Raw genomic sequence first — 21316 nt, 5'->3', positions numbered from 1 at the left:
CATGGACTGTAGCCCACCAGGCTCCTCTGTCCATGGAATTCTCCAGGTAAGAGTACTGGAGTCCCTTCTCCAGGGGATCTTTCTGACCCAGGGATCGAAGCTGGGCCTTCCACATTGCAAGCAGTTTCTTCACTGTCTCAGCCACCAGAGAAGCCCTGTATTATGGAATAGGACTACAAAAATGAATAAAACATGACCCTTCAAGGAACATGTGATGTTTTCTATCCTTTTCTGCCCTTATCATGTTATTTGGTCTGCTTACTTGCTTTCAGCTCGGTTGTATAGGCATTAATTGCCACTTGGTTTAAAGTTTGAGCTTGTCAATCCATCTTCTGGGGACACAGCAGAATTAACGCTTGATTGTGTTCTGAAGACAGATTGAATCCAGCTCTTGTGTTCTGCTATCATCTTGGTCATTCAGATTTTCTTCCTGTTTCATAATCTCTAAAAACCTATTCAAGGATCTGTAAGATCTTAGAGCTGCTCTATAAACTGCACAGATAAAACCTTAGCATAGAGAAAAATGACATTTAAAAATATTTAATAAGAAAAGAATCTTATACCAGAGTTTTTAATTGCTTTGTTAAAAATGACATTTAAAAATATTTAATAAGAAAAGAATCTTATACCAGAGTTTTTAATTGCTTTGTTAAAAGTCCTTGGTATCTATGAATTTTTCATCTTGATATTAGAAGTGTCATTAGTAGTAGAAAATAAATCAGATGACTTTAATAAAGAAACCAAACATGACTTTAAGTATGCACTAAACATTAAATCAGAGACATTAGTTTGCCAACAAAGGTCCGTCTAGTCGAGGCTGTGGTTTTTCCAGTGGTCATGTATGGATGTGAGAGCTGGACTGTGAAGAAAGCTGAGAGCCAAAGAATCGATGCTTTTGAACTGTGGTGTTGGAGAAGACTCTTGAGAGTGCCTTGGACTGCAAGGAGTTCCAACCAGTCCATTCTGAAGGAGATCAGCCCTGGGGTTTCTTTAGAAGGAATGATGCTAAAGCTGAAACTCCAGTACTCTGGCCACTTCATGTGAAGAGTTGACTCATTGGAAAAGACTCTGATGCTGGGAGGGATTGGGGGCAGGAGGAGAAGGGGACGACCGAGGATGAGATGGCTGGATGGTATCACTGACTCAATGGATGTGAGTTTGGGTGAACTCCGGGAATTGGTGATGGACAGGGAGGCCTGGCGTGCTGTGATTCATGGGGTCGCAAAGAGTCGGACACGACTGAGCAACTGAACTGAAACATTAAATCGGGCTTCCCAGGTGCCTCAGTGGTAGAGAATCCGCCTGCCATTGCAGGAGATGCAGGTTCTGTCTTTGGGTTGGGAAGCTCCCTGGAGGAGGAAGTGGTAACCCATTTCTAACCGAAGAGCCCATTTCATCATTTTTCTTGCCTGAAAATTCCCATGGACAGAGGATCCTGGTGGGCTACAGTCCAGAGGAACTTGGTAGGCTACAGTCCATGGGGTTACAAAGAGTCAGACATGACTGAGCATAGCATTAAATTAGAATTGTGGATAGTCATAGTCTTATCTCATGTGTCTTTAAAAGCTGGATGTTAGTATCCCGCAGTTGGAGATCTGTTACTTACTTTCAACATGTACCAAAATCCAACACACACACACACACACACACACACAGAGGAATGCCTTATAGTACAAGCAAATGGACAGCTAAGTCCTCTTTTCTACCCCATATCACTGCCTCCCAAAGAAATATCCTCATCATCAAATCACCAGATTCTCCAAAGAGCCAGAAGTTTCTTGGGGCCAGAACCTCATCTGACAATGGGTCGGTGTCCCTTTACCACTAGTTTCTTACATAATCCACTAGTAGATTGGTTGAATTAATGAAATCTTATACAAAGTCAGTGCTTAGATCACTCATACAAGCAGCTAAATCTAGTTTCTTCTTTAAATGACCTATAGAATAGTGGTAAAAAGATGCTTAAACCAGAGCTTTCAAAATACAGTTGTTAAAATAATGGTTAGGTACTTTTAACTTTGGCTAAATTCTGATTCTAGGCTTTGGCTTCAGTAATCTTCTAAAAGTCCAGCCCATTTCATAATTTAAAACATAAGTGTATAATAGATCTTTTCAACCTTATAATCAACTCCATAATTCAAAAATTTTTAATTTGGCTGAAAAGAATTCTGGCTAGCAGACACTAGATGTGTCCCTTTTAAGATGAGATTATTTGGTAGTTTCTGCTAATTCTTTTGTCCCTTCCAAATAATTTTTGGTGGCTAGACTGGCCACCGTGTCCATATATTCCACACAGGACTCCCATTACCTGTCCCCCTTGTATACAGGTCAGTTCATTCTTTTCTGTTGATTTCCATATTAAGTGTATTCCTTCTTGGAGCTATTAACATCCAGAGGGGACTGTTGAACCTATGATTTCAAAGATTATCCCCCAAAGCTTCTATTTTCTCTGTTCCAAAAGTATAATTTTTAATATGTACTGTATATTGTGGAAAAAACACAAAATATTTATTTTATTCTGTCTGTATGAGAAATTCTAAAAAAGTGAACTCCACTCTTAAGCAGAAAAAGAATTTCCTCCCATTATTTTTCTGTAATGTTTATTATTTGGCTGGCTTATGATTTTTGTATCTTTAAAAATATATTTAAGACTCTTCAATACCTGACTTGAGCATTCTGAACGTTGAAAAAATGTGAATTGTGGCATGCAGGGTCTTTTTCTTATGTTGAGAAATAGTGGGCTTGGCTTTTTCTAGCTCTACTGTTGGCTCTCAAGCTAGGTTTATACTTCTAGAGAATCAGAAGTCAACGGGATGTATTTGAGTCAGTAGTCATGAATACCCCCACACATCAGATAATCTCGGTCTAGAAAGAGGAATAAACTTCATGTAGTATGAATGTACACAAGCCTTTTCATGGATAGCTATTCATACAAGAAATGTTGAAATAGTCTTGACCATCTGTTATTTGCTGTTTTCATTCATCCATTCTCCCCTTTAGGTATGGCATGTTGCATAAAGGACAGAGTGTTGTTTCTACCTTTTCTGAAAATGAGTGTAAATGTTTAAGCAGCTACTGTATAGTTATGCACACACAATGTGTTACATATGTCCAGATCAGTCTTAACTAGCTAATTTCTAAAATTCCTAGCAATGAAAATAAAATGGCATTATTATTGCTGTTGTTTAGCTCTAAAAAAATTAAACTCTTCTACTTTCAAGTGTGATCTCCCCTTCGGGATTAGGGCCTTTGATGTTTCATTGTTGTGTTTTAATTTATTAATTCATCTGAGGCAGCCAGAGAAGAAGGTTCTCTAGAATTTTATGAAGACTATTTCCAATAATCTCTACTATAAATGCTCAGTAAGCATTTCTGCTTAAGCTCTATTTTCCATTTGTACATTTATCCTGTAGTGTAGTTGACTTAAATTGTTAAGCAAAACCAAAAAGATTTCTCATCCCTTTAATTGCATAAATTGTGATTTCTGACTTCAGTATAAATTTTCTTATCACTAACAGAAGAAGCTCACAGACCTCTGCCATCAGATCATCAGGGGGTTAAATTCTTTTATCAGATATGTTTATGAGGGGCCACAGCCATGCCGCCTGTACTGCCTTTCTTTCTTTTTTTTTACTTTCTAGTTCACTAATCAAATGTATGTTAGATTGATTATTGTAAAAGTATAAACCATAGAAAATTTGACAAGATAGATGTGTAAATTATCCTTCTGACAGAACTAATGATGCACTCCAAGCACCTTCTGTTTTCTAGCGCTTGGTGAGTGACTTCATTAAATATGCAATGGCTGTTGGGTGGCTTCTCAGACGATGGTTCAGTTCCTTGTGGAATTGCATTATTACTAGAGGTGTAAAGCCAGGCAGACAAGCTAGCTGTTGGGCATCCTGCTGAGGTTCTAATGTGCTCCATCTTGTTGGAGCAGTTGTTTGCAGTCTTTTCAGGACAATTACATCCATAACCACAGGACACATTCAGTGAAACTATATTACAGATAACAGTGAAGACTGGCATTGACTGCTTTTCACCCCACTCTCCTGAGTTGCTTCAGTGTCGGTGGCTTAAAATAATGACACTTTTACCACTCACAGAGTAGGTTTATTTTCTTTTTAATACCCTGGAGCAAATCTAGAAATAACTGATTTGTAACTTTAAGTGTTAAAATCATCGGATATTTGAGGTGAAAAGATCTTGTAGATTCTAATCCCTTTGCAGATGAGCAAACTCAGGCTGAGGCATTGTGATGAGTTCTCAGGGATACAGTAGGGGGACCTGGTAGGACATCTTTCAGGTAGCAGAGATTGCATGAGTAGAAATTTGTATGTTCAGCTTCTGATTTTAAAACTCTTTTAAACAGAATTTTTCTTTTGAATTTAAGATTTTTTTTCTCCTGCTGTAGAGCATTTTCCCTCATCTTAATACCAGCAGTACTTTTTTATTTCCAGAAGCCAAGCAGAATATTTTGCTTTCTGAGAATGTCATGGTATTTATTATTTTAATGACAATTGATTGTTTCCTGGGAAACTAGACAGAAAAGATGGTTTGATTTGAGCTTAAAATGGTATTTAAGATTTCCAAAAGGCAGATACTATGTTGTATCACTGCAGCCTGATAAATGGGAGTGCATTTTAGAATGACAGGCTGAATGTTTTAATGAAAGAAGCTTTCCCATTTTAGTTTGCCAATTAAATCATTGTTGATGACTTAGATCATTAATGAACATTTGTGGAAAATGACCATTTGAATTCAATTATTGCAATAATACATTTGACAAGTACTGACCACAAATAATTCTAGCCATAAATAAGGTTTATCCGTTTTTCTACAGATAAGTCAACATCTTGCTTTGCCTTTTAATGCCACAGCAAGTTGATGTTTCAGAATTCTTTTATAGATTAAGTACATATCCTTTCTTACAAAAGTTCTACTTAGAAAAGATTATGTTTTTCATTGAATGCCTTCTAAAATATAATTTATGCTGCTGTTATAGTCGTTAGTCTCAGAATAAATTAGCAGGACTTAGAAAACAAGAAGGGAAACATAGTATGTAAAATCTGATAATTATATTTAAAATGGTTTTTGATTTATTCAGTGTATTTGATTTATTCAGTGACTAAAAAAACTCTAGTTCTGGAAAAACAACAGGAAGAAAAATAACCATTATTTGAACATACAAATTTATTATAAAGTCAGATGGAAAGAAAATGCAAATGGAAAGCTTCATAACCAGATTTTTTTCTTAGGCCCAAAGTTCAGATTTTTTCAATTTTTTAAACGATTTTGTTGTTCTCAGAATATTTTATCGATATATATATCTTGTCAGTTTTGCTCTAGTATACACCCCCCCAAAAAATCATCTGGATGTGTTTTCTTTAGTTAATTTTATTTTCTCTGAAACTTTGGCATGTTTTGGTAAAGACCAGAGGTGGGTTCTTTTGAAACGCATGTTTTTCTCATTTTGTTATTTGTAAAATGGGCCATAATCTCAGTCCAAGCTTCCTCCATCTCCATTTTATAGTCTGCAGAGAAAGGAGATACTGTGAAGCACAGGCTTCCCCTGGGAATACATTGGGCTTAATGAGCTTGATAGTCTGGTGGGCTCAATAAATCAAATAAAGCAAAACATTTCTCATTTTTGAATAAAAGCATTTATCACACAGTGTTTGTTCATTCATGGTCGCAAGATTGATTGCTTTCCAGCATCATAGTGTATATTGAAGCATTTTTGATTTTGTTTTTTCAGTGGGCAAGTTACGGAAGCAGTGGCTAAAGGAAAGTATCTCTGATGTCGGCTTTGGGATGCTGAAGTCTGTCAAGGAATATGTGGACCCCAATAACATCTTTGGAAACAGAAACCTTTTATAAATCCATTACTATTGCTAAGAAAAACGTCACTTTTATCTTAAGTCTTTATGGTTATACCAGTAATCAAATATATCATGGACTTTATTTCAGCTGCATTTGTTTGTTGGTTTAAAATAAGTTTGTTTCATTCTGTGGTTTGTTTTGTTTCTGCATCTATGGATTGACAGATGGTATTCCTAAATCTCTCTCATTGTAGGTGCATTAGTTTACAGCCAACTGGTTGTCATTTCAAATTTCAGTCAGGCAGCACAAGGCTGGCTCCCAGTTGTTATTTCAGAGGAGGATGCTGCCAGCTGTTTTGTATTGATGTTTCTTCTTGGGGAACAAAGGCAGATTTTGGTGTCATCTATTGTTTCTCTAGCCCCCTTTTTAAAAGAAATTTTCTGGGAAGCAGCTATGTAGGGAAGGATTCCACTGAGCAGTTACATACATGTATGTTTTTTTAAGAGAGCGTTACTAGTGTGAGTAGGCCATTAAGGGAGAATACTCACGGAAGAGTATAGGCAACCTCTTACTTAGGATGCCTCTAGTTCTGTAACATGCTTGGCCTACATTTTTATTTGAAATTAGTATCCAGTTATGAAACCTTAAATCATTAGGATGATGTATTCTGTCAGGGGACATCTTTTGTTCTCCATATTTCTGTTTCTACTGAGGTATGAGTTGAATTTGTATCACTGAGAAAACGCATGGTTATATCCTAATTCATTCTTTATATGTTTTATAAGGAAGGCCGATGTCTCATTCATTGTATGTGAAGAAAAGGTTTACCATGAAAGAAATGCCTCTATTCAATTTAGAGTACTGATGTTTCTCATTTCGCATTCTTGTTGCTGAGATGCAGAAGAAGCTGCAACAGGAGCAGAAGAGGAAGACTCCTTACACTGAATGTCTCCCGTTCAAAGAATTGTTTGGCTAAAGAAACGCAGTCATCATTCAGCTACTGAAATATGAAAACCTCAATAGTTTTAATGAGAAAAAACTTTTTGTAAAAAAATTAGCCCAAACAACATGAAAAATTTCCATATAAAAGTAAAGTTTCAATTTAGTTTTTAATAATGGTCTAATGCCTTTTTTGAATTACTGGTTTAACCTAAATTTTTAAAACAGTAGTTATTAATACACATGCCATAATAAAATGTTTGAAATATCATATTTCTTAAATAATAGAACATTAACCACATATAGCAAACATTTTTACATTCAAACCTACATATTAAAATAAATAGTTACTTTGAATCACTGTTAAGGTTCATGATTCACATTTTGAGATGGATTCTTTTATTGATGTGATACCTAACTTTTGATAATTTTTTTAAAATTAATATTTGATCAGCTAATGTAAGTCAAAATGCAGACAATCCTTTAAAAGGACACACTGTCTGTTTATGTAGCAGCAGCTCCAAAGTATTTTTGGGCAGTTTGATACCTTTTATATCTGAAGTAGCCTTAACCAGAAAAGTGAAAATCTAAAATGGACAAAGTGATATTTTTAAGACTTCAAAATGATAAATAATTTTTAACAAAATTGGCTTCAAACTAATAAACTTAAAATCTGTAAGCAAATAAAATTGAACTATTAGTTTAACAAAAACAAAATATTTATTTATTAAATGCTGCCTCTCTTCATTGGTGATTTATTTTTAATTATAAAATTTCCAGCAGATCTTTACTTCAAGCCCTTGGTATCTGAAATAGTTGGATACCTGATGAGGAAATTAACACTTGCTTCTAGGGTTATAAGAATCTCAGCTTTATAAAATGCATCTATTCATGAAACTAATTTCTCTAATTGGTGATCAAAATGTAAAATTTAATACAGTACTAATATCTCACTGATATGTATACATGTTTCTGAGTAATATTTTTACAATAAAACATAGATTCATAAGCAGATCCATTCCTTTGCACGTGGTTGTTATAACATTCTTTCCCAGGGAGTTCAGGTTTCAGCAACCTCAGAATTAGGAAATGTAACACCTGAAATTGTTGGTTCACTATTCTACATGAACCTTATGGAAATTAGTGATTTATGCTTTTGTTTTTCTTCTCCCATGCATGCCTGACTCCCCAACCTTGGTTTTGTAGTGATGACTGCATTTTGTAGTTTGAATCATTTCTACAGGGATGAGTTTGAAACACATGAACACTTATCAGTACTGTTTCATTCTGATTTAGTAAATCAGAAAGCCTTTCTCTGCTTCCACACTCCTGCTACTGAGAGGTGCCTGAGCATATACTTAGTGTCTGCAGAGAGTTGAGTTCTTGTATACACACAGAAGCACTTAAAACCTTGCCTCCTGTTTCTGGAATATCTGAAAATGGCTTCATAAAAGTTAAAGCCAGGGGATGTTGCTTATGTGAGGCTTGAATAAGTTTATTTATGTAGCCTGTTCGGTTTTCAGGACTGTATAACATTGATTTGTCTTTCTAAAATTAGTCTTACTTCTAATATTTTATTTGATGATGTCACATTTGAGTTGGCGTTTTAGTGGGAATAGGAATTGCTGCTAGTGAGAAATGGCATTGAATACTAAGGACTCAGTATGAACAAGCTCTGTTGACCCTTAGAGAAATGGTTGCCTTAATGTTTGGTGCACTTTACCATGTATAAGTGAGTTTATTATACTAAGTAACATGAGCTTTTTTAGTTTTAGTTAGAATTGCAAAAGTCACATGTTTATTGTGCCCAGCATTTTACCACAAAGAAAGAGGATTAACTTCTTTCTTGTGTTGAGGAATTGGGAGTTTTCTTCTTAAATAGTACTCTTACCTAAAAGCTAATTATGACGCTGGAAGCCTTCTGGTATACATAGCTATGTTGATGTATTTTGGAAAACAAAAATACAATGAAGGATGAGCTTCTGTCAGTGTGTGTATTAAACCAGATACAGATGGTTACAAGAAAACCTCTTTCAGAATATCCCTTTAGTAACTGCTAAGTAAGTCCTAGCTTGCATTTTTTAAAATGACTTTTGCATGTTGGCTCCAGTGATTTTCTGCTGTCATATTCTTTTATATTTTCTACTTCCTAACTATAGTTGATCAGAAAAGCCCTGTGGTCCCAGGCTGAAGCCTATAACCTCAGCTGCTCCAATGGGCTGAGTTTGGTTGAGCATTTATTCTATGTAAACATAGGACACAAATATTTATTATGCATCGATGCATAAACTACATATGTGGGTGCTTGAAGCAACCAAGGTGGAATTCTGTGGAAAGCATATCTACATTTTCAGAAGCACTAAGACAGGAGTTAAAGACAGCTTTAATAACTTTTTGTTACCACTTAATCTTTAGCAACTTTAGTTTTAATTAGGGTTTAGCTCATGGTGTGTGAAAAGCCAAAAATAAGAAGTGCCAGGTTAGCTCTGAAGAATCCAGAACCACCTTTGGCTTAACGAGTTCTGGAAGCTTAAAGTCTTCACATTCCCAAATGAGCCACCTGTCAATATATGTGTTTAATTCTTACTAATTTCATATACATTGATGCCGAAATCCAGGAAGTATAAAAGATTGTTTTAAACTATTGAAATACAGTGTGTGACATAAAGTATGTAAGTTACTCAGCTTTCTTCTCCCTAAGCCAACTGTTTGTCTTTAGTATGAAATATAACTGTAAAAGCTACCTGTAATGTCACCAGATTATAGAAACTTATATTATTAATAAAATGGACCTGGGTCTAAGAGATTTTTTTCTTCAAGGGGAGTATGAAGGTGTTTGTTCTTCTGTTTGCAACTGGGTTTGTCTTTCGATTTTAGTTCTTCATCTTCATATTTCCACTAATTTGGAAAGAAAATTTTTATAATTTTATTAATGAAACATAATCAAGTACAACCTAAATATCACTAAATCCTTTTGGATTTATAGCTGAGTATATTGTTAGCTAGGTTTTATTACTCTCTAATTATTTTAAATCAATGTTATATTCCTAGGAGGTGTTTAGTTTCCTGTGAACCTGAAGCATTCCCATTTGAACTTTGGAAGATCCTCAAAGAATGAGCACTTTTGTGCTCTTCTAACCACAACAATTCTTAAGAAACGTGAGTAAGGACCACTGAAGCCAAAGAACCATCATAGAATTAAGTAACTTTAATTCTGTGAGCATGAAAAGATTTCTTTTTGCTTCCCTAAGGAGTTTACTTTATACATTTTTTCCCCACAAGGAACAAGATAATACATTAAGTATCATTAAAAACATTTTTCAAATACTCTGAACTTCCAAATGAGAGAGAGAGAGAGAGAAAGGAAACAAATGTTTTAGTGTGGGTTTCTAAGTAGCATATGTACATGTTTTTAAGGCATCTTATTGTTGATAGTGTTTTTTGTGAGCACCCTATGATGAAACCTGTTGTTTAACCACTAAAGCAGTCTTGTTCACATATCCAAAAAAGACATGAAGCACGTGTGCTGGTATACAGTTTCTATAAATAATTATTTTTTTGAGCTATTTAAAGAATATTCCCCCAAAGCGTACAGTGCCTTGTTGGGATTTTTTTTTCCCCTCCCATGAAATAGCCATTATTTAAAATGAGTGGGAGAGGATTAGTCTTTAAAGACAGAGCTTGTGTAGCAGTTCAAAGCTATTCCTCTTCGAAAACACATCAGGAATTAAGTAGTTGTATGTAGAAACATGGAAGATCCCTTCCACGGTGTTGGTTTCAATCACCTATTCTTGCATATTTAACTAATTGTGTGGTAGACCTGTACTCTTAAGTACACCTAGTCAGTCAGTGGGATTTACATGTACTTTCTTGCGTTTTCATTCCTACTGTCCCAACTTAGTCGCCCTAAGATGTGGCTCGGTGGACGTGGCATACTCACTGTGTCGTGGAGACGCCCACTACACATTTTAGCTGTTTGCTCGCACAGCTCCCTGAGGAGCAGAGCCTGGAGTGGGGGAGGGGGGTTGGGGTTCCTATTCCTTCCGTTGTGTGTCAGTCCTTTTTTGTGTGATGGTGCCTTCAGAGTAATAAATATTTCTGTTTCTGAACAATGATAAATCTTATGAGAAATATGTGTAGGTTATGTTTCCTAATTTTTGTCCTTTTTTTGCTAAGCCTGTGAAATACTTTGGCTCTGATACAACTTGACTTGAATAATGTCTTATCCCGAGTCTTCCTCCAAGGCAGTGCATCTTTCCTGCCAGTACTGTAGTCACCTTTTGGGAACTACACGTGGGTAAGCACTTGTATGTAAGCCATTATACTGCTGTAACTAATGCGTACAAACAGTTCTTCTCTTTACACTAATAGTCTGCAAAGTGGATATGTAGTGGGAAGGAAAATTGCTAAGGGACTCCAGCGTAGCTTTGTCAGTTCATACTGAGCCATACTGTTTTCCAAAGGGCTCAACACAGTCTGTTTACTGTGCTTTCAGTGTATGTTTGGATTCTCCTTTTACTGCTTTTCCTAGACTGTACTGTTCTATAAGTAAATGCCCATGTGTGATTTTTAAGATGTGCTGGGGAAAAAATAATAAAACAATACCCAAACCACTCATTGTTACAGAAATTGTTGCTTTGTTCTTGTTGATTTCATTTAATCTTTGTTGACAGCTTCATGCTATCCTCCGAGAATGACACAGTCTGTTCCTGTAAGTAGTCTCTCCAGTAGTGAATGACCAGTGAACAGATGCTGATTTGTCCCTGCCTGTGGTTCCCACACTGGAGGGAAGGTTGGAGCTGTGTGGCCTCTGAAATAACTAGGGATTGAACCTGTTAAACCCGGTCTTGATACATTTCAAGATTATAGCCCTTATAAGTTAGTTATAGTTAGTTAAAGCAGTTTTCTACGTGGCTCGTATAAGGCTCAGTCTGAATGAACCTTAGAAATCATCTCGTCTTACTTTTGGTCAAACATAATTGCTACCAAACCTTTCCATCCCCCCAGGCCACAAACAGATAACCTTGTCCTCCTGAACATTTGCTGTGACCACATGGGAATTTATTGCCTTTCTAGCAAGCCTTTTCCCCATTTCTGAAATCTTCCAGAATTCATAGGTTTTTGCCTATTAGACCAAAATCTGTGTCCTTCGGTCCATTAATGTGACTTCTGTCTTATCTACTCGTAAAGATTGTGCTGTTGCTCTGTTGCAGGGCAGCTCTTCAGATATTTAAAGACCGCTCATGTTCCCCTAGACTTTTTCAGTCAGCTGTTGATCCTGTCACTTCTAGACCCCTATCTGTCTCCATATATGCCTACTTGATGTTCTTAAAATGAGGTGTCAAGGCCTACATGTTCCAGAATAGTTCCAGTGATTTCCTTATTCCTTGTTCCGATATTTTTTAGTCACTCATGCGTCTGCGCTGGACCTTGCCCTGGCACCTCACACTGACCTTGAATTTAATAGTTTGTCTTTTCTGCATGTTCCATTTTGGCCACATCTCCATGGAGGCTGATTATTTTAATATATATATAAAGCCTCATTACTTATATCTATTCTTACTAAAATCTGTGTCTTGCTCTATTTAGTTGCAGATTTTCAAAATTTTAGATTCTTGGCTCTTACAAGGAATATTGTTTGCCCCATCCAGCTTTGGGACAGCAGTAGAATTGAGACATGCACTGTCCTGGATTCCCATCCAAGTAATGGCAGGTCTGTGGAACTCATAGCCAGGGCCTGCCCAATAACACATCCAGGAAAAAGCGTTCAAGAGTCAGGGCGCTAGCATTTCCACTTAGCATGTTGTTGTTCACCTCTTTTTTGCATTTTGTCAACAAATAGGCTTTCTTTCAGTGAATCAACGTTTATGCCAGACAGACACTAAACATGCGGTTACATCTACTTGATTTAAATCTCCAGGTGCCAGACTGAAATCCTTTGATAAACCTTACTGCTCCAGTTTTCCTGTGCTACCCTATCAGAAAAACAAATGGGGTCTTACTGCTATCACATTTACTTTTGCCTGTGTTTGCCCTCAGGGGCCTCTTTCTTTTTCAGTATACTTGTAAACTCAACTTGTGCTGCATTTTCTGATGTCTGTTGATTGGGTGTAGTATTGGCTGATGGAAACCTCTAAATCCGTTCTAAAGTTCTGCTACACCCTTTGTACCTTATTGTGCCCCACAGTAGAGCTGGAAAGGTAGTTTTTTTAAATGACTGAAATGTGTCGCGCTATAAGCTATAAAATAATTTAGGAGAAGTTAGAGTTCTAAGTCTAAGAACACACCAGAAAGTATTCTAGTCTGGAAATTGTGTAGATGCTCAATTTTTATCTGCCAGCTACAAGTCACTTTTCCTAATTGGGCCTAATATCTTTTGTAAAATAAAAATCTCTGATGTCCCTTCTGACTGAGTCTGAGTAATTCTAATTGCTGCTGTTGCTGCTGCTAAGTCGCTTCAATTGTGTCCGATTCTGTGCGACCCCATAGATGGCAGCCCACCAGGCTCCCCCGTCCCTGGGAGTCTCCAGGCAGGAACACTGAAGTGGGTTGCCATTTCCTTCTCCAATGCATGAAAGTGAAAGTGAAGTCGCTCGGTCATGTCCCACTCTTCGTGACCCCATGGACTGCAGCCTACCAGGCTCCTCCGTCCATGGGATTTACCAGGCAAGAGTACTGGAGTGGGGTGCCATTGCCTTCTCCAGATTCTAATTGAGTCTCTCTATTATAAACACTAGATGTCTTTAGTGGTGAAGAACCCACCTATCAGTGCAGGGGACATAAAAGACATGAGTTCAATCCCTGGGTCAGGAAGATCCCCTGACGGAGGGCATGGCAACCCACTCCAGTATTCTTGCCTGGAGAATCTCATGGACAGAAGAGCCTGATGGGCTATGGTCCATAGAGTCACAGAGTCAGACATGACTAAAGCGACTTAGGATGTACTACCCTAGAATTGATTATTGCATTAATAACTTTTTAAGTTACCCCTTATTAGCCAGACACTGCTGGGCACTTAACCCTAGACAAGAAGTTCTGATTGTAGTCACAACAGCCCTGTAAAGTGGCTGGTATTGTCCTTCTTTTGCCAGTGAAATAATTGAGGTTTGCTCAGTCACGCAGTCATGTCTGACTCTTTGCGACCCCATGGACTGTGGCCTGCCAGGCTCCTCTGTCCATGGAATTTTTCAGGCAAGAATAATGGAGTGTTTTGCCATTTGCTTCTCCAAGGGATCAAACCTGCATTTCCTGCATTGGCAGAAAGATACTTCACCACTGTGCCACCTGGGAAGCCCAACTGAGGTTTAGTGAGGATGACTGACACCCACTGTTAGTAGCCGGGAAGTGGCATTCCCAGAAGAAGGAGCCAGGTCTGACAAAATCAAGTGCCTCTGTGCTGGCTTCTTCACTGCTCTAGGCTGTTTGTGCTGTGTAGTCGGTCAGAAGTTAGATGTATACAGAATTTCTGCCTTTTAAAGTAGATTATTAGTCATTGCCTTCCACTGAAGACCACAAGTAAGGAAACAGAGTCTCCTAAGTACAGAGGAAAGACTGCTATCTTCGTGACTACATGCTATAGAAATACCAGGAAGCCTTTTGTCCCAGATGCTGTCATGCTCTGTAAATGTTTAATCCACAGGGTCCTGTGATGATGCCTTTATAGGTTTAATATGAAACTCATAAAAGGAAGTGCTATGTGATTAATTTAATAAATTTGCATTTTTATAATTTTTATACTGTATTCCTTTGAGCTGTACTTAAAAATGTAAGAATAACCTGTTACCATAAGTTATACATCTTCCTATAGGGAGACTAGAAATTGAAAACTGTTTAAGATTAAAGAAATGTTTTTTTTATGATCTAAAACCAATCTAAGTTCTTAGGAAATTCACAGTTCCTTAAAATTACTAATTTAAGAATTAAGGTTGCTGCTGAAGGATTTGAGTGACATTAAGGTACTCAAAAAGTTGCATATATTTTACAGTTAGAAGGAAGGTATACATTTAGAATCTGGTGGCTATAGTCATGGTGATTATGTGATTGGACAACCAAGAACCCAGAGTTACACACATCGCAAAATGTGTGGTTTGACTAATACTAAGGGTATAGCCCAGTAAATGAAAACAAAAGCTCCAAATGTCACATTAGTCCTGGCTGTAGATCAACACGGAATAAGAGGCAGTTAGTGAATGGTGGGTAGTGAGCTGCAAGTTACACCATTGCTAGGAAGCTGCTCAGTGTGGCAGAAGGCACCTTCAGGAAAGCACAGTCTCCCAGATGTTTCCTGATCGCTGGTAGTCATTTTAAAAAAAAGACTGAGGAACATAAGACAAAGGTTGTATTTAAAAATGCTGCTATTCACTAGAAATGAAAGATTTGTCTTTGGTGATATTATCTTTTTAAAATCAGGTAGTGCAGACAGCCACATGCCGCCGTCTACCTGGGTTAGACTTCCAGCACTGTTAACCCTCCAAGTGCCAGTGTGGAAATGAGTGCGAGCAATGGTTATATATGGCAGAGGGCTCAAAAAGTTACTCCTATAAAGCTGCTCCTCCAAGCCGTTTGCCCTCTCTTAAATTTTTTTTTTTTTTCTTTTGCCCTTTCTTATCTCACTTTTCCTTGTAAGTATTTGGGCATCTACCCCATAGCCTTCTACACACAAATTGTTCTAATAACCTCAGGCCAAACCTATCACCATTCAGTTAGGATTCCACCTGAGGTGCTCCTCTGAGGTCTGAGAGGCCATGCCTGTGCTTTCCTGTCTCACCCGTCTGGGAGGGGGTGTCATCTGTGATTACAGCCGTCTCATTGCTTGATGCTCTCTGCCAGACATCCTGGCCGTTTCCCCAGTTTCCAGCTGTCTGCTTCTCACGGATGGGTCAGAGTTAGCCACTGTTCAGTACCTAACGTTCACAAATAACATTGCTGTGAATATCTTGGCCACAGCTAAGGCCAAATTCAAAGAGGGGCTGTCGTGAGGAATATGAATACTTTTGTAGGCGTGTCCTGTCACTGATGAAATGAATCTACTTGGTCATTCTGCACAGAGCAAGTTTTTGTTCATGTCTGAGAAAATGGAAATAACTACTTGTGTACAGCATGCTTATATTCTGAACGTGTGTGGAGGTGGGTTGACTAAGACTATGAAATAATGGATGTAGTCCTTTAAAATATACTCTGCAGGTATTATGGAGAAATCTTAAAGGAGTAAAAGCTGAAGAAATAGAGGGATTTTTTTTTTTTTTTTTGGTCGAGAAAAGTGCTTTTACCAGTGAGTCCATGAGTTCTAGGAGCATAGAAAAAAGCTTTAGGGATGAAAGCCTTTGTTCACATGGCAATATGGAGTCATCATAAAGTTATTTGTCTACTGAAATCAATAAGCAGAGGTGAGTACTTTGAAGGCGAGTTTAAAAGAAATACATCCTAAAACCAGAGGACAGTAAGTGCCTGGGGAGTTAGATCTTTACAGTCTCGTCCAGGGCTCTGACGGCTGGCGCGTTTTGGAGGCTTGGCTGTTGCCAGGCAGCAACAGGATCTATCAGTCCTGGTGGGTACCTCTCTGGAGAGCTTGTGTAAGGAAGGGGACAAATGCCATAATTGACCTTTATTCCTTCACTCAATGGTAGGAGCAGTCAGGATTTCCTGATGCATTACTAACCAGGAAATCCCAACTGCCTAGCGGCAAGGGGTTAAAAACTGTTCTGAAAAGCTTTTTTATGTTCTGAAAGGCTAAATTACATATACATGCAAACCACAAACACACAGCACCTGGGTAAATAAAGTGTGGCTGAATAAAGACTGCTATTTGCAAAAGGGAATCTGGAAAACATTTACTTTTGGGTGGTTAACATTACTTACACTTTCTGCTTTTTTTCTTTTAAAGAAAAAAAGTTGAGAAAATATGCAAAAATATGTATTTTTAAAACATGGCTGTTAAAACTGATTTACTGATTTACTTTCCAAATCTTAAGGGGCTATGGAGATTGAGAGGGCACAGAGCTACTGCACAGTGAAGCAACAACACTTTTGTTACAGTTGTTAAAGAACATTTCCCAGTGATGGAATTGCACTAAGGGATGCACTAAAGGGGTCATTAAACACTGATTGTCCTCCCAGTGTGGGTTCAAATATCAGTGGTAAATGGTATCAGTTTATGTAATTAAGAATAAAATTGCTGTAAATTCAAAATGGTTGGACTTCATAATAAGCCAGTTTCTCATAGATCTAGTAGAATTGAGCACCCAGAAGGGCATGCTACAGAGGATTTATGCTGAGGACTTATGTGGGTCCCTGTGTGGGTACCTATCTGGCTAAGTGATTTCTCCTTGAAGGAAAAAAAAATAGTCAACTTAGCATTCAAACAACTGAGATCATGGCATCCAGTCCCATCAGATCAGTTCAGTCGCTCAGTCATGTCCGACTTTGTGACCCCATAAACCACAGCCTGCCAGGCCTCCCTATCCATCACCAATTCCCGGAGTTCACTCAAGCTCACATCCATTGAGTCGGTGATGCCATCCAGCCATCTCATCCTGTTTCCCCTTCTCCTCCTGCCCCCAATCCCTCCCAGCATCAGAGTCTTTTCCCATGAGTCAACTCTTCACATGAGGTGGCCAAAGTACTGGAGTGTCAGCTTTAGCATCATTCCTTCCAAAAAAATCCCAGGGCTGATCTCCTTCAGAATGGACTGGTTGGATCTCCTTGCAGTCCAAGGGACTCTCAAGAGTCTTCTCCAACACCACAGTTCAAAATCATCAATTCTTCGGCACTCAGCTTTCTTCACAGTCCAACTCTCACATCCATACATGACTACTGGAAAAACCAGAGCTTTGACTAGACAGACCTTTGTTGGCAAAGTAATGTCTGCTTTTTAATACACTCTCTAGGTTGGTCATAACTCTCCTTCCAAGGAGTAAGCATCTTTTCATTTCATGGCTGCAGTCACCATCTGCAGTGATTTTGGAGCCCCCCAAAATAAAGTCCAATACTGTTTCCACTGTATTTCCCATGAAGTGATGGGACCAGATGCCATGATCTTCGTTTTCTGAATGTTGAGCTTTAAGCCAACTTTTTCACTCTCCTCTTTCACTTTCAACAAGAGGCTTTTTAGTTCCTCTTCACTTTCTGCCATAAGGGTGGTGTCATCTGTATATCTGAGGTTATTGACATTTCTCCTGACAATCTTGATTCCAGCTTGTGCTTCTTCCAGTCCAGCGTTTCTCATGATGCACTCTGCATAGAAGTTAAATAAGCAGGGTGACAATATACAGCCTTGACATATTTCTTTTCCTATTTGGAACCAGTCTGTTGTTCCATGTCCAGTTCTAACTGTTGCTTCCTGACCTGCATACAGGTTTCTCAAGAGGCAGGTCAGGTGTTCTGGTATTCCCATCTCTTTCAGAATTTTCCACAGTTTATTGTGATCCACACAGTCAGAGGCTTTGGCATAGTCAATAAAGCAGAAATAGATGTTTTTCTGGAACTCTTGCTTTTTCCATGATCCAGCGGATGTTGGCAATTTGATCTCTGGTTCCTCTGCCTTTTCTAAAACCAGCTTGAACATTTGGAAGTTTGCAGTTCACATATTGCTGAAGCCTGGCTTGGAGAATTTTGAGCATTACTTTACTAGCGTGTGAGATGAGTGTAATTGTGCAGTCGTTTGAGCTTTCTTTGGGATTGGAATGAACAGTGACCTTTTCCAGTGTTGTGGCCACTGGCCACAACAAATTTGCTGGCATATTGAGTGCAGCACTTTCACAGCATCATCTTTCAGGATTTGAATTAACTCAACTGGAATTCCATCACCTCCACTAGCTTTGCTCATGTGATGCTTCCTAAGGCTCACTTGACTTCACATTCCAGGATGTCTGGCTCTAGGTGAGTGATCACACCATCATGGTTATCTTGGTCGTGAAGATCTTTTTTGTACATTTCTTTTGTGTATTCTTGCCGCCTCTTCTTAATATCTTCTGCTTCTGTTAGGTCCATACCATTTCTGTCCTTAGTCAAGCCCATCTTTGCATGAAATATTCCCTTGGTATCTCTAATTTTCTTCAACAGATCTCTAGTCTTGCCCATTCTGTTGTTTTCTTCTATTTCTTTGCATTGATTGCTGAGGAAGGCTTTCTTATTTCTTCTTGCTATTCTTTGGAACTCCGCATTCAGATGCTTGTATCTTTCCTTTTCTCCTTTGCTTTTCACTTCTCTTCACAGCTATTTGTAAGGCCTCCCCAGACAGCCATTTTTGCTTTTTTGCATTTTTTTTCCATGGGGATGGTCTTGATCCCTGTCTCCTGTACAGTGTCACGAACCTCCATCCATAGTTCATCAGGCACTCTGTCTATCAGATCTAGTCCCTTAAATCTCTTTCTCACTTCCACTATATAATCATAAGGGATTTGATTTAGGTCATACTTGAATGGTCGAGTTGTTTTCCCTACTTTCTTCAATTTAAGTCTGAATTTGGCAATAAGGAGTTCATGATCTGAGCCACAGTCAGCTCCCGGTCTTGTTTTGGCTGACTATATAGAGCTTGTCCATCTTTGGCTGCAAAGAATATAATCAATCTGATTTCGGTGTTGACCATCTGGTGATGTTCATGTGTAGAGTCTTCTCTTGTGTTGTTGGAAGAGGGTGTTTGCTATGATCAGTGTGTTCTCTTGGCAGAACTCTTTTAGCCTTTGCCCTGCTTCATTCCGTATTCCAAGGCCAAATTTGCCTGTTACTCCAGGTGTTAATCCAGTCCCATCACTTCATGGCAAATAGATGTTGAAACAATGGAAACAGTGAGAGACTTTATTTTGGGGGGCTCCAAAATCACTGCAGATGGTGACTGCAGCCATGAAATTAAAAGATACTTGCTCCTTGAAATAAAAGCTATGACCAATCTAGACGGCATATTAAAAAGCAGAGACTACTTTGCTGACAGAAGTCTGTCTCACTATGGTTTTTCCAGTATGGATGTGAGCATAAAGAAAGCTGAGCCCCAAAGAACTGATGCTTTTGAACTGTGTTGGAGAAGACTCTCGAGAGTCTTTTGGACTGCAAGGAGATCAAACCAGTCAATCCTAAAGGAAGTGAGTCCTGAATATTCATTGGAAGGACTGATGCTGAAGCTGAAACTCCAATACTTTGGCCACCAGATGGGAAGAAATGACTCATTGGGAAAGATCCTGATGCTGGGAAAGATTGAAGGCAGGAGGAAAAGGGGACGACAGAGGATGAGATGGTTGGATGGCATCACCGACTCAATGGACATGAGTTTGAGCAAGCTCTGGGAGATAGTGCAGGACAGAGAAGCCTAGTACGCTGCAGTCCATGTGGTCACAAACAGTCGGACATGACTGAGCAACTGAATTGAACATCACGGCAGGGTTCACTGTCTTTCAGTAGAACACTATTAGGTTGGACCATAAAAAATTGCTAGTTTTATAGTTTAAAAACTTCCAAAATCAGCAATTTCATGTAATTCAAGGTACTTTGTTTTTCTCTAAGCCAGGTCAAGAGTTGGGGTTGACAGATTTATGGAAAGAAAAGGGGTGGGGAAACAAAGTAAAGCTCTTGTATGGTTCAGAAAATAAAAATGCCTAAGCAGAATGAGTGGGGTTTTCATTGGAAGGGTTGTGGCCATAACAGCCTTATCAATCTACCAGACGAGTTTTCAGAACTGACCTTTTCATCTGTGATAGAAGTGGAAGAGAAGTTTGGTGGGGTCATGGAAATAGCTTAGATTTTTCTTTTCCTGAGAGGTTGCCACCCAGAAACAACACCAGCATTAACATATCCTAAGTTACAAATACAAACATAGGAAGTAAGCAGAGTTCTTATGGTACCGCTGCTATTTCTCACTGTTAAATGAGAACAGAGTTATAAAAAACATTATATGTTGCTTATATATTCAAATTACTAACAAGTGGAACAAAAGAAAACTATGTAAAATTCTTTGACAATGTTTATTGTCTCTAAACCACAGCACCATAATTTTGTTAAGGGCACAAGGTCTCCCACTGACTTGCGCATTAAAAAACCAGCAGCAACAAAGAATATTTATAGTGTAAGGTAGTTTGTTTATATAAAGCATTGTATCTTATATAGAAAACTCTGAAAAACATCCTAATGCTATATAATACGTACTCATTACAAACTATGAATTAGAACACACAATCCCTGAGATTATTAAAAGCCTAAAAATCCTAGACATTAACTACAGAGTTCTGGGCCTGATAGGACTAGTACCAAGTCCCCGGATAATATAACCCTTATGCAGGTCACTCTCAAAATACAAAGCACAAATGGTAACAGGGAACATGGGTGCTAACAAGTTCTAATAGAAATAGTGTCCCCATGCAGTTCTGAATTTTCATATATCTTTCTAGATGTTCTTATATTTCACTTTGTGAAGATTTTTTTAAAATGCTAATTATTTTTATTATAATTTTAAACTGTACAAAGTCCAACGTGTAACAAATGTAAAGATGCTACTAGCTAACTGGAGATAAAAAACCAGTGAAAAACAGATATAAAGCCATTATGATAAGGCCACTACCAGACATTA

The 21316-nt window shown here is 38.3% G+C and overlaps 1 protein-coding gene across 1 annotated transcript in view; it reads left to right on the top strand.

Annotated features, from left to right (window-relative positions):
* AGPS (alkylglycerone phosphate synthase) overlaps positions 1-10762 on the top strand; it is a 133780-nt gene extending 123018 nt beyond the window's left edge. The window contains exon 20 of the mRNA XM_068967169.1: positions 5759-10762. Coding sequence (XP_068823270.1) covers positions 5759-5880 — 122 coding nt within the window. The 3' untranslated portion in view covers positions 5881-10762. The remainder of the gene's footprint in view (positions 1-5758) is intronic.
* Positions 10763-21316: the final 10554 nt, after the last annotated feature.

This window comes from Capricornis sumatraensis, chromosome 3 (genome assembly GCF_032405125.1).
Source record: "Capricornis sumatraensis isolate serow.1 chromosome 3, serow.2, whole genome shotgun sequence".
Lineage (NCBI taxonomy): Eukaryota > Metazoa > Chordata > Mammalia > Artiodactyla > Bovidae > Capricornis > Capricornis sumatraensis.
Note: the sequence above shows the minus strand (reverse complement) of the source record. Positions and strands in the feature narration are given on the sequence as shown.